Genomic DNA, 14,329 nt, shown 5'->3' with positions numbered 1-14,329 from the left:
ACCGTCTAGATTGCAGAATACATGTCTCATTCCATTAGTTCACTCCGCTTTCTATTTTGCTCGTGACACCCGCTATATAACTCATCTTGACCACCTGTACATCAACTCAAATCTTTCGCCGCTGGAAATACGTAAAGTCCATCACTGGGCCGTCTTCATCGTCACAAATTACCTAAAGGGCTACTGAGTGCCTCTAACTCCCTCCCGTAGCATCAGAATCGGCTCTTCATTCCAACTAAAATGTCTATTTGCTAAAAGTTTGTTCAGTAAAACAACAGTATTTCCGTGTTGCTGTTCAACATTTCTGGAATATCCTAAACGTCCATCGAAAGGTTCGTTCCCTCCGTTTACTACTCTTGATTTCCCTATGAGCCCAACACACGGAGCATACGTGACACGCACAGCATACTTGCAAACTTCAAATCAAGATTGATATTGGCACATGTACCTAACTTTCTTTCTGGCGCCTCTTGCTCTCATACTTCCTTTGTTTTCGATTCACGTGTTTCGATCACGACTGTTAATGACCTCGTTTGTTAGTTGAACCTTATGGCGGGACCCCGGGGTCCCGAATAAATGGAAGTCAAAATCATAATTAATTTATTGTTGGCGACTCCGTCCCACCGCGCGCATAAACGCCGCGACCCTCCTGGCGCGGGTCATTCTGTTGTCGCGTCGCCCAAGCGCAGCAACAAGGACGAATGCGCAGAAGAAACTAAACTTTTAAACATTGATGAGCGCATCGTGTCGAGGTCGTCGAGAGGATTAGATTGCCGTGTCGTTCGCCTTTAACAGACATAAAATGACGTCGCAACGCAGTTGATGCTTATGGGACCCCGGGGTCCCGCCATAAGGTTCAGTTGTGCAATATTCCTTCAGGACCCAGTACTTGTGCTCTGCAATATTGATGTCTACGTTATGTTGTTCTTTTTGTCCTCAAGCACCACGGATCTTCCTTGTACAATAGCCGGGAAACTGGCTAAACGGGATCGTCTGTGTAACATCGCGTGGATTTTTCTCCAGTTTTCTCCTTCGACATTTAGACACACGCCTTTAGATGATGTGGCTGCTATACATTTCCACATGAGAAGCCACTATGTCGAGCTGTCATTTGTGGCCAGGTCACTTCTCAAAAAGAGCTATATAGCTCAGTGGGCCTTACCTGGTAACATTTTAGCGTAGTTTTACATATCAAATAAACTCGAACTCAAACAACCCCCACGATCGACAGATATGTGGCGGGCTGAGTAGCCCAGTAGTGGCTCTCGCTCTCTCGCTCTCTGTGTGTGTGTGCAGCGGAGGGCTCTGTCAAGATGCACGCGCGGTGCCTAGGGGGTCATTACCTAGGCAATCAACACGGGCACAACCACCGCCACCACCACCAGCAACACCGACCCGCAGGGCTCCCTCACTCTCGTGGCCACCGTCCCGCCCGTCACCTCTTCAGCCAATGAAGCGCCTCCTCCTCCTCCTCTCCATGCCCTGACACCACCCCACCCCCACGAAGGGAATTCTATAAAACGCGGGGGGCACTCAACTCATGCGGCAGCAGCAGCCCCCCCCCCCGCTTCTCGCCGCGACATCAGCACCACGTAGCCCGAGGCGCCAGCTGTAGTCCCCCGCCTCTTCACTCACCCGTGCTCAGCGACTGCTGCTGCTGTCGTTGTCGTGGTCGCTGCGGTCGTGAGGCTGAAGATGTCGAGCTACACTCGCGTTTTCAGCTCCATGTCTCTCGGGGGCAGCAGGGCCCGAGGTGGTCTGGCGAGCTCCTACAGCGGCGCCAGGGCAGCCGGGGCAGCGCTGCCCGAGCCCGCGGGCTGCTGGCCGGGCACCTCCCTGAGGGACGCGCACGGAGAACGCGAGGAGATGCAGGAGCTGAACAGGAGGCTGGCGGGATACCTGAACAAGGTGAAGGAGCTGGAGGCGGCCAACGCCACCATGGAGGCGAACATCCAGGAGCTGCTCCGCGCGCGTGGGGCCATCGTCCAGGACCACGGCGCCCGCTTCGCGGCCATCGCCGACCTCAGGGCCAAGGTGGGGCGTGCTCAGCATCCCCCCCCCTCACTCTGGGGGCGATAAAATGAGTATCACTTGCTTGCAAAGGGCAGCGTACTTCAATAGGGATTAACGTTGGCAGGGCTATTTTAATACACACAATAGACAAGTTCAAAGGGCTCGCATAATGCACATGCATCATGTACGTTGACCCCTCACATTGCGCAAGAGCGCAGCTGCGTGGTCACCACGTCTCCGCCTCTAGATAAGGAACGAAACAGGTGGACTTCTCCACAAATGTTGTGGCTTGGCTCTCCAACACACCGGTGTGCTGTACTAGTGACGACTTGGCACGTTCTGTTTACGTGACAACCCTTACTAGTTGGCTGTGTCGGGTGGTGGAGGGTTTTAACGACACATTTCTATATTTACGCGATCTAACCCAAAACGTCTTATGGATGCGATACGTATACCAAATTAACTAACGAACTATTTTTTTCTATTTTTATTTTAACAGGTAAGGCCCACCGAGCTATACAGATTTTTTTTTAAAATCAGAAATGACCTGACTATCGCAAATGATATGCATCAACGAAGTGGCTTATCATCATGTGGGCATTTTTTTTCGCTGCCAAATACTCGAAATATGTGTTGATTCTTCAAAATGTGGAGGGAAAAACCGGAGGACCTGGGGAGAGAGACACGCAAACTCCAATTATATAGCAGGCGCCACACGCCGCAGCTGTGAAGCCACTGCACCCTTGGGTAAAACCAGAATCGGAATGTTTATTTATACTGGGGGAATTCGATGAGCTATAAAGATCTTTTTCACAGATGTCCAATATGGGTGGGTAAGAACGTTACAGCAACAAACAATACAAACACACGATAGTAGTGCAAAGTACAGGCAAGGTAAACAAATCGCCAAAAAACATACAAATACAACTAAACCATCCCCATCCTGGCAGGCAAAGCCCACCATGCTGCCACCCCCAGCAGGTTCTGAGCGCAGCTGCCTCTGTGTCACGAGCACTTTGAGCCGCCCTCCACGGTGGTATCTGAAAGTCGCTGTCTACTCGACATCTGTGAAGAAGACCTTTATATCTCATCGGATTCCTCCAGTGTCAATAAATACTGCGATTCTGACTTCGCAGTGCACACTTGACAGTTGCGCGCTTTAAAAGCGATACGGCATATTAGGGAATATCTTTTTATATTTAAATACATCTCTGAAGCAAATTGTGTTGTAGGAAAGAGTGCAGTTGTGGTTTCCACACTGCATTGAATCTCAGCTGCATGGGTTCAACCCCTGGCAATGAGCATCGACGAGAACTCGCATCCAAAGCTGCTCCTGAGCCCTCCCGAGGTCAACGAAGCCTGAAATGCAAATACCTCGTGTGGTCCGTGGCAACAAAAGGCTGCCAGGCGACTGCGTCCTTGGTGGCCTTAATGAGAGCTCGCGAATGGCATTTCGCCCGAAAGTCTGATGTTTGACAGTCGTGTGGTGTTTGTGTTGGTGTGTGCACGTCGGCCGCAGATGCTGGCCCAGGTGCTGGAGAACGGCCGCATCAGCCTGGACGTGGACAATGCACGCCTGGCCGCTGACGACTTCCGCTGCAAGTGAGTCCGGTGTCTGCGAGCGACGGGCATGCAGCGAGACCTCGGCTTGCCGGACAAACGGGGGAGCTCCACTCCATCTATTTCCGATTGCACCGTCGGGGTTGGTTCGCTTGGTGGAGAGCGCTTCCCTTTGGGGTGCCCCTTTCTGGCAGCAGAACTTCGGTCGGCACCACGGGAGAGGCTGCTGCCACCTTCCCCGCTGGAGTTCTCACCGCTAGGATCATGGTCAGAGGGTTGGCAACCCGCAACTCCGGAGCTGCACGCAGCTCTTTAAGGGCTGCTTTGTGGCGTTATTCATTAAGGAGCACAGTTTGTATTGACATGCTCTTGAAATATAGAGTTTTTATTTTATTTTATTGAGTTTTTTTTAATTTGACTGCGGGACCTATGGTCGTGGCGACCCGGGTTTCTTCCCTGGGCATTCGTAATGGCAGTATTTGGTACGTGAAATGATGCTAAATATTAACTTGAGAATGGGTTCATATTTCTGAAATGACATGACGTAAAATAAAACTAAATTAGAATGGCGTTTACGACCCTGTTGGTGTGTTTGTGCAGAGACAAAGTGGGGAGTGGTGGGACAGTGGTTAGAGCACTGTGCTACAAACCCAGTTTCCGAGTTCAGTTCCCGCTCATGACCAATAACAGTGGCAAATTTCTGACCGATCATGGGTCTTCCCGAGGTCCACTCAGCTTTAAGTCAGTACTTTGTGCTCTGGGGAGACAAAGGCAGCCGGGCGTGGTTCTGGCCACCCAGCCCCTCGTGTGCTGTGCTGGTCTTTATAGGTGCTCGCTAACAGCACTTGCCCCAACAGTGTATCAACGCTATATGTGGGATGTTTGTCTTTGTGTGTGTGTGTATATGCGTGTCTCTGTGTGTGTGTGGTAAGTGGTAGTGTAGCAGTTAGCCGCAAGCATAACGAACCCGGTGACCAGAGTTTGATTTCCGCTTATGGCCAATACCAGTGGCGAATATCTGAACCGGTCCTGGACCTCCCCTCGGTCGACTCGGCCTCAAATTAGTACCTGGTGCGATGTGTAAACAATTCCGGCCGGGCATGGTGCTGGCCACCCACCCCCTCGTGTGCCATTCTGACCTTCATATGTGCTACTCCCTTACAGCACTTGCCCAAATAGTCTGTTAACGGCTATATGAGGGATCTTTGTTTTTTGTGTGTGCAGGTGGGAGACGGAGGTGGCTCTGCGCAGCTCCGTCGAGGCCGACATCGGGAACCTGAACATGCTGCTGGATGAGTACACAGGCTCGCGGGACGTGATGACCAGCGAGGCGCAGAGCATGCACGAGGAGCTCGCCTACATGAAGAGGAACCACAGGGAGGTGAGGCCCCCGGGACTCCGGGTTGAAGCCCAAGACCACGTGCAGGAGCACTCGCGCCGACGATCGGCACTGTTTACAGTAACACTGCTGAGGATGATGATGGTGATAATATCTGTTAAGATGTTCAAAACGCCAAATGGATACCTTTTTCAAGGCATCAAGTCTGCATTTACCACAAGTACTTGTAGTAAAACATGCAAAAAACATGCTGTGATAATATTTGCATTGTCTTTGAAACTGATTGGCCTACACCAGACAGAAGCTTCTAAGGAGCTTCTTAGTTCACAGGGTACTTCAAAATAAACTGAACTGAACTAAACTTCTTTGTGGCCTTTTGATAGCTTGCAAAATGTATATATTTGGTGTTTGAACATCTTAACACCCTTTTTATTGCCAGAAAGGTAAAACCTATTCTTATTGTTTTATCATTTAGATACTTGCAAAAGGGTCCCATAGATATTATAACATCTGTGACTAGTTTCTGGAGATACCCCCACAATGCATCCCAAATTAACATCACTTAACTCCATGACAATCGCCATCATCGTCAGCAATGAGGATGATGCTCCTGCAGCTGACGGTCCACCATCACCCACGCCACAAGCTGCCTTGCGAGCCACCAACCCTTGCCTCAAAATCACGTTATGAAAAACGTGTGCTCCAGTGCTGACGTATTTATGCTGCACCAGACACCCAGTTAGAGTGAATTTGACCTATGGGAGGCTGCCACTGATGTATAGGGTGCCCCGGTGGCAAAATGTTAAATACTTTGCCTGGTATACAGGAGGTCGTGGGTTCGATCCTGACCCTGGCACCTGTATATTTGGAGTTTGCACGTTTCCCCGTGCTCATGTAGATTTTTCCCTCCACATTCAGAAACATGCGTTTAGAGTATTTGGCTGCTATAAATTTCCACATGATAAGCCACTTCGTTGAGCTATCATTTGTGGCCAGGTTGCTTCTGAAAAAGAGCTATACAGCTCAGTAGGCCTTACCTGGTAACATAAAAACATTCTTTAGTTTAGTATGCCTTATACAGGAATAAAACTGAGGTCACCGGGTTTGCAGCACAGAGCGCGAGCTGTTCAGTCACCCCCTGGCAAGGTCGGTTAACCTCTGTAGCCTGACATAGCAGAGGCAGGTGCTATCTGATCCTGAGTCGATTCACCATGAGATGGGTGACTGGTGCGGTGCATGCACATTGGTAATGGTGGACGCCCATAGTCCATCACTTTGGAGACAAGGGGTCATCATTAATGAGATATCTGTAAAGCTCTAACACGTTATGGGCTGTGTGGTGGTCTGTGACAGGACAGAAAGTGGATTCTTAATTTTTCCATGCAGAGGTTTGTTACAGTTTCACATGCGTGGGTTTTCTCTAGCTACTCGGGCTTCATCTGAAATGGGAAACGCACGGTGAGGCTTTCCAAAATAAACGCCATGTGTCCATCATCAATATCAGCAGCTGCTGCTGCTACAGCATCAGCTGTGATATCATGATCATCATAATTTTTTTTACCCCCAAAATTATCAACCTCAGAGATATCAACCTCATCGTTATAAACATCATCAAACTCGTCAATCTCTTCGCAATTTAATTGACCCATCACAGCCATCGCTGCGATGCCAAAAGTGGCAGAATGGGTCTATTAGAGTATTTGGCTCCTGTTATAAATTTCCATATGATAAGCCACCAGTTGAGCTGTCATTTGTGGCCAGGTCGTTTCTGAAAAAGAGCTATACAGCTCGGTGAGCTTTAAGTGGTAAAATATTTATATATAATTTTTAGTTTCCGCAATCGCTCAGATTTTCCCTAACCAGGCTCATTTTTGGGACATTCCACACGTGCGCAATTGGTGCCTCCAATGGGTGATAACTTTTCACAATTTAATTGGATGCCTCTGATATCAAGGATGATAAAATGGCATCTTCAATTACTTTATCACCAGTTTATTCCAAATATGTTTTATTCGTAATTTTACGAGGCAATTAAATAATCTGACGCTCTTGAGTGAGCAAGGCCAAATGTCAAGAGAAAGGCCAGTTTTGCGCAAAAATGCCAGCGATCACAAAAGGTAAGCTCAGGACGGGAATTATATTAGGTGCTTGTCACGAGTTTATTTTCTCATTTGTCTTTATCTCTGCAGGAGTTGGGAGCTCTCAAAGCCCAGGTGGAAGGCTCCTCCGTGTCCATCCAGGTGGACAGCGCCAAAGGGGTGGACCTCACGAAGGTGTTGGGCGACATGCGTGAGCAGTACGAGTCACTCATTGCTCGCAACCGTGGCCAGGTGGAGGAGGCGTTCCGGAAGCAGGTGAGCCAAGCCGAGCCCTCGCCGTCAGGGTGAGCCGAGCCGAGCAGAGTCCTCGCCGCCAGGGTCAGTCGCGCGGAGCACTCGCCAGAAACGGTGACAAGGAGGTGCCTGTCGAGGTGTACCGTATTTCCCCGCATATAACCCGCAGACGTATATACCCCGCAAAAATAGCGTTTTGTGTAAAACAAATTTCAGATAGCCCGCACCTCTATATACCCCGCATGCATTCATATCTTTAACGTCGTTACCGCAGCTTAATTCCATCATATTAATACAAAGTTTACATTTGTAATACATTCCACTATCAATTGTTAACATTAAAATCATAACGTGCAGAAAGAAAACAAACTAACGGGAAACGAGTGAACTTAAAACAGTAGATAAGTAACAAAAGTAAATATCCAATAAATAAGTGTAATGCGAGCGTAAACGGGGTTCGCTGCTGGGCTCTGGCCCAATCATACGGCCCGGGCTATTGGGGGGCGGAGCCCAGTATGGGGGGCATATGGGAGGGCCTGCCGTTCACCTCGGGTCCAATCGGAAGCGAGGTGAATGGGGGTGGAGCCAGCAGGGCGCTATGGGAAGGCCGGATCTGACGGTCCGGAAGGGGAGGAGACAGGATCACGTGGTAAAGGGGATATAGGTGGGAGCCCGGAAGGGCTCCGGGTCAGTTGTTGGAGTGAAGAAGCTGGACCACGTTGGGTGGCCGGAGGGGATCCGCGCCATCAGCCACGTGGCTGGAGGAGCTTCGGCACACCGTCGGCCAGCGGTGTGCGGAGTGGGGGAGCGGAAGGACTGACGAGGGAGCGCGTGCGGGGCGCGCGTGAGGAGACGCTGGTCCGCTGTCAGGACCAGCGGGGTGCGAGCAAGAAGCTAAATGAAGAGCAACAGAGACCAGCAGTGTGTGACGAAGTCCTTTATTACATAAGTAACACATAACTGGTAGATAAGTAAGCGTACTGTTAGGCTTACCAGCATTCGACCTTATCATATTACAGCTCCTGAACCGGTAGTTACCCCTGTATAGTTTTAGCACTGGTAGATTGTGCACTGCGCAGACATTAGCGGCACTACAGTAACTCCATTGCCTCCTGGCAACAAAGCCATTGGAAGTTTGAAACAAAGCTCATGGTCGCGACTGTATAGTGCTCCGCTAATAACAGCAGCCTTAGGGACTCTGCAATTATGATTCCACGTCTGGTAGATGCTTGTTAAGGCCCTTCCCATTGTGCAATCCATAGCCTCAGCTGAAACGTTCGCACCCCCCTACAGCTACTGAAAGTATTACGGTAAATAAAGTGCACCCACTTCAAATATTGTCATTTCATTGTACAAACATTTTGAATAATTTAAAACGTGATGACATGTGCAATTTTAGTGTGAGTGGTTTATTCAGCAGTACTTTAGTCAAAGGTAAGTGTTGCATAGTGGATAGTCCTGCCATGAAAACATTAAACGAGTTATGACACGTCACACATGTAAAATATTTTTGGGATAGCCCGCACCTCCATATACCCAGGGGGGTCTTGTCTGGAGACTTGACTCTTCTTCTTCACGAGGCGTCTTCATGAGGCATTTTCATCCCGGACCCAAGCAGCCTCGAACCCGGTGCGGAGGCCGCTTATATGCGCCTCGGCGTGTCCGGCCCATACCCCGGCTACGCCCACCCTTGATAACTCTCGAGAAGGCTCTTCCTCTGTCCACGTGGCCCCCAAGGTTCCCCCGGGCCCCCGTCCCCCACCTTGATCCGGTCACGTGTCCAGCCGGGTTCATCCAGAGTGCCACAGCCTCACACAACTCCTGCGGTACTGACCCACGGCCTCCAGACCCCCCCGAACCGGCCGTGACGTCATTCCCGCATCCAGACGTGATGACGTCATGTGTGCGTGGTAGTGACGCTCCCCCATATAGTGACATTACGCGTATGAGTGTGTGTAGGCCCACACGGTAGTGACGCTACAAGTCACTACAGAGGGAAGCAGTGCAGCAAGTAGGTTTAAGAGGGACGATTTTGCACAGTTTGAATATCCTCCGTTTGTGCGCATTGGCTCTCTGGGCGTTTTTACCGCATTCAGGCACAACAAGGAATTTCGGCAATTATCCCAATCAAGGAGCCACCAAAAAAGGTCTCTCTAAAGACTGAGAAAGACTTTAACTCTTTGAGTGAAGTGGGCCACACCAATTTCTAAAAAAAGGTAGGGGGCTGATTTGAGACCACTACATGTAGTGGAGAGTAGTTTTGTGATGTCACAAATTGAAATTCTTGCTGGGTACACGTAATGACTCTTCACAATTTAATCCGATGCCTCTCATAACAAGGATGATGAAATGGCATCTTTAATGACTTAATCACCAGTTTATTCCAATCGTGTTATATTCCTAATGTTTACGAGGCAAATAAATGCCCGAAGGCTCGCGAGTGAGCAATGCCTCGTGTCGTCAGGATTCGGCTGTTGGTGGACATTCTGTTTGGCTAGGTGACAACTCCACAATGGATAATATATGCATTGTCTTTGAAACTGATTGGCCTACATCAGAAACAGCCTTCTTTATGGCCTTCTCTCACGGCCTTCTCTCACCAGTGTTAGGCTAGAGAATGTCAAAAGGCATACAGTACAAAGACAATATAAGTGTAGTGACATAATGGGTCACTATGGCGCCGAGCGCCAGTTACTTATAGAGAGGGGAACTGGGAGTGTAGTAGCCCTCCCTGCCAGCAGGGTACGCTATGTCATGGAAAGGGTCCCTAGGGGAGCATGGTTCTGGTGGCTGGCATAGAGGGGGCTGGCAAGGGCACGTGACAGGACAGGGTAAGGATGTGGGCCAAAGGTGGCAGAAGGGACACGTGGTGTCGGGCCCAGAACCTTCTGGTGCGGGGCATAAAAGGGAGGTTCCGGGGCCGCATTGGGGCTGTCTGCTGAAATGGAACCCGCCGTGCTGCGTCTCCTCCTCGGTCTCCGGTTTTCGTGCTCGGCATCGTGGGTCAGGCAGTGTGCCTGACCCACGATATAGTTACTCCGTGGTGGTCACCGGTTATGTAGTTATCCCGTTGTGGTTACTGGTTATGTAGTTACCCCGTTGTGGTCGTAGAATAAATGTGTTGACTCTTGCATTAGTGTGTCTCTCAAGTGAACCCACTACACATGTATCAGCACTTATAGTTCGGGTAAAGAAGTTATATATTTATATTGCCTATTCTTATTTTTTCTAATTTTTAATACTTTCAAAAAGGACCTATAGATATAAATTCGTTTATTTAGGAATACATTGTTTATTGAAGGCGTTGTATGGTACTCGATAATTGCTATTAGGTAACTATTCATATGTCTTTTTAAAGTGCTCTGTAATTCGCAGTTTACTGAATGTCACTCGCTTGATGTACATTATCATCAATGTGTGGGCAAGGCTGAAGCGACACATCGAACAGCGAATTGTTTATGGAGTCATTGGTGACCGACCGATCAGTGGTACACGCCGAGAACTTGCTTAAACCAAACCTGGTGCTCTAAACACCGTGGGTCCCAGCGGCGCTGGCTCGGTGCTCCAACACCATAATTTCCCCCCTCTGGCACTATATGGAGGATGCGTCCTCGTACTGACGGGTTGGTCTAAATTCTGAGGATGGCAAGAAGATTTTGGTAACAGCCACCTTGGGGCATGAAACGTTCTCTCGGAAAAAAAACATTATTTGCAAGCCGAATTATCACGGACACGCAGCTGATAATATTGTGGCTCCATTTCCAGCCAAGGCCGCCGCTGAGCCAGGGCACATTTGGCCACGTGGCAAATGGGGACTTCCTCACGTGGTGTGCACTCCGCCAGTTTTTCTCCAGAGCCGAAGGGAACTTGGCACATTCTCACGTTCTCCTTCCCCTGGCCCTCCTGTCAAGCTGCACACAACACACCCTTTCACTCATTTTCTTGAGGATGCAACTTGGCTTATTGAGCAATTCAGCAAGTAGGTTTCTGAATGTTTTTCCTCAGCAGATTTTGAATGTTTTCTCCTTGCTTTTTTGTGCGTCTTTTCCCGTTTCATCACATGGCAAACACATACAGTAGTAGCACTGTATGTGAAATTAAAGTGTCCAAACATTCGGGACCCTCCTGCTAAAGGAGTATTATAATTGCACGGAGGCTGCCTTGAACCGCATTTGGTCCCAGAAACGTTTAAGTCTGAGCACCAAATTGAAAGTCTACCAGTGCTGTGTTTTGTCAGTTTTGTTGTTGTGTGGTGTGGATGCCTGGACATAGCTGATTTGGATCGGTTGCAGTCCTTCCACAGGCGATGCCAAAGACACCTTCTTGGCATCCGATCGTTCGACTTTGTGAGAAATGTTACCATTGCAGCTGCGACTGGTCTCCTAGCAATTGAGAGCTTAGTTCGAGGGAGACGGCTCTGTCACTCTGTGGACACGTTGCTCCATCTTGATGCGCAAGCTCCAGCAGCAAATTGCGCATTTCAGTTGATGGTTAAGGTTTGAAGTGGACTGCAGCCCTCAAAGGAATGGTGCCTCCCCCATGGTCACACCCCGTGATACGTGGATGAAACCAATCACTCGAGACACCGGTGTATATGGCAGCAAGAACAGCTCATACGAATGCTCTCACAAGAGGTCATACGTTTGGTGCAATGGTCATCCACTGACTATGCATGATGAATGAATGAATGAGGCTGCCCTGGTTTTGAGGGGTTTACAGGAACGTTACTAATTGCATGCTTCTGCATTCCCAGCTGGAGTCGGTCAAAGTGCAAAGTTTCCAGCAGGACCAGGCAGCGTCCGCAGCCAAGGCCGAGTTGGCAGAGGTTCGGCGTACGATGCAAGGGTTAACGGTTGAGCTGGAATCTCTGATGGCGCTGGTGAGATATTCCACGCGTTTACACTCGCACATAGGCACTCACAACAACAGCGGTCACCACTAGGTGGTAGTGATCTCACCATGTGCCAGCTGTGTCCGACTCTCCGTGTTGCTTAAAAGTCTTCGTTTTCCACCGTGCACTATTCTGTTGTGATGGGTTTTCTCGTAATTTACAGATTTGATTGTCGTCGGTATTAGCCAAGCTAATGGGCCCCATAGTGTGAATGTGTCGACTCTGCAGATATGGTTCCCAGAGGCGGACTTTGCAACAGTGAGCATTGGTGGCTGTGGTGCAATGATGAGTCCCAATAATAACAACACTGATCTAGATTTGCCTCTCTCACTGCTGCTGCTGTCAGTCGGTGACATCTGCCTACATTTATTTGATGGTGACCTAAGATGAGAGGACCATAATACAGCTCTTCAGCAACTGTTAGTTTTTTTGTATAATGCACAAAGACTGAGTGTTTTTTGGCCACGGAGCAGGCAAATATCTCTGACAAATGGACTGGTATGGAGAGTTGGTTGACCTGGCAATAGAGTTGGTTGGTGACTCGTTTATAGCAGGTGGGGTATCGAACCTGCTTTATAACCCGAAAATCAAAACCAAATCTCTATGACTAGATAGCCATGATTTTTCAGCCAATAACATGATTCATAATATATTTTTGGGTTAGGCCATGGAATGATTTAACCAAATCTGTCCATTCTGACTTCTAAGATTGTTATTATGACTTCCTGGATTTTGTCCTGATAATGTTCGACAAAGTTAAAATGAAACGTCATGTATAGAATTGCTAAATTCGTTCGTGAGGTTCTTTCTTCAACTCACCAGTGAGTGAGATGAAACACGTGACGATGAATTTGTCTGGCTGTGTCGGGTCATGGAGGGTTCTTAACGACAAAGATGTGGTCAAAAGATTTAGTGATACTGCGTTGATAGTAGTGCACAAGCACAAATAACAAAACTGTATGATAGTCGACGTTGTGGGCAATGGCCCTTATATACAGCACAAAAATAGACAGCCAGAGAGATAGAGTGGGTATTAGAAAAGAGTTGGAGAGACTGTAAATATATATTTTTCTCATTGTTTATAATCTATCTCATTTTGTGTTGACATTTATGTGATGGCGCTTTGAGTTGCAGATATTGTGCCGGAAATGCACCACATACGTAAACAAAAATACACTTGCCTGTGCTGAGACTGCACTTCATACCGTGGGGCCTGAACAGACCTTGTCAAGTGACTTTGTGGTCTAATCCAACAAAAAAAAGCTATTCTGAACCGAAATCCCCATGCGGTGTCGTCCCCTCGCTCTTGACGGTTTCGTGCGCGGCTCCCGTGCAGCTCGGCTCCCTCGAGGAGCAGCTGCGCCAGACAGAGCACGACAACGCCCGGGAGCTCTCCTCACACGGCGACCAGATCGGCGCTCTGCAGGGCAACCTGCACTCCGTGCATGGCGCCACCAACGCCCAGCTCCGAGACTACTCGGAGCTGCTCAACATGAAGATGAAGCTGGAGCAGGAGATCGGCACCTACCGGCGCCTGCTGGAGGGCGAGGAAAGTGGGTACAACTAGGGACAAGTGGAGTCATTGGGGCTAGGCTCCATTTCTGTAAGCTGCCGCTAGCTACCGGTGAAAATTTCACTTTCCCATGGTGGCCTCCAGTTTCTCGTAAGATAATCATTATATGAGAGCTTATAATGTGAAGGGGTACTGGTAGGCGGCTGATATTACTCAAAGTGGCAGCCACGCCACTCGCAATGTTTTTGGCTAAACATTGTCCCATGGGGACTGATTTTGCCTTGGCAATGCTACCCTCTGGTGGGTGCTATTGGCCCAATGAAGGCTCCTCTGCCTCTGGTAGTTAAACCGTACTTGGGCTTCCACCACCCTGAACGAGATCTCATTTAGCCACTACTACGTTTGTGATTTGAATGTACAGTGTGAGTAGTGAGAGATATTTGGAACCAGAGACTAGACTAGCAGACTGGAGCTAGTGGGCCTGAGTGGCAGTGGACAGTTCTTGATGGCGAGACGCACGTTGTGAATTGTGGCCGAGCCACCACCCCTGCGGCAGCCAGGTGGACGTGGAGCATGCAGGGCATTTATACTCTCAGGTTTTTTCGGTAAAGTCACGTAGGTAAAAAATAAAATTAAAAGTTAATGAAAGTAATAATGGTGGGGCAGCTTGTTTTCATATT

At 48.9% G+C, this 14,329-nt stretch overlaps 1 protein-coding gene across 1 annotated transcript in view; it reads left to right on the top strand.

Annotated features, from left to right (window-relative positions):
* Window positions 1-870: 870 nt before the first annotated feature.
* LOC144722913 (keratin, type 1 cytoskeletal 11-like) overlaps window positions 871-14,329 on the top strand; it is a 29,306-nt gene continuing 15,847 nt past the window's right edge. The window contains exons 1-6 of the mRNA XM_078601331.1: window positions 871-2,034; window positions 3,533-3,615; window positions 4,798-4,954; window positions 7,102-7,266; window positions 11,999-12,124; window positions 13,473-13,689. Of these exons, the coding sequence (XP_078457457.1) occupies window positions 1,696-2,034; window positions 3,533-3,615; window positions 4,798-4,954; window positions 7,102-7,266; window positions 11,999-12,124; window positions 13,473-13,689 (1,087 nt within the window). The 5' untranslated portion in view covers window positions 871-1,695. The remainder of the gene's footprint in view (window positions 2,035-3,532; window positions 3,616-4,797; window positions 4,955-7,101; window positions 7,267-11,998; window positions 12,125-13,472; window positions 13,690-14,329) is intronic.

The sequence above is a fragment of the Lampetra planeri genome, chromosome 16, assembly GCF_965212315.1.
Source record: "Lampetra planeri chromosome 16, kcLamPlan1.2.h2, whole genome shotgun sequence".
In the NCBI taxonomy this organism is placed as follows: Eukaryota; Metazoa; Chordata; class Hyperoartia; order Petromyzontiformes; family Petromyzontidae; genus Lampetra; species Lampetra planeri.
The sequence above is the reverse complement of the archived record's forward strand: the minus strand, read 5'-3'. Positions and strand labels throughout refer to the sequence as shown.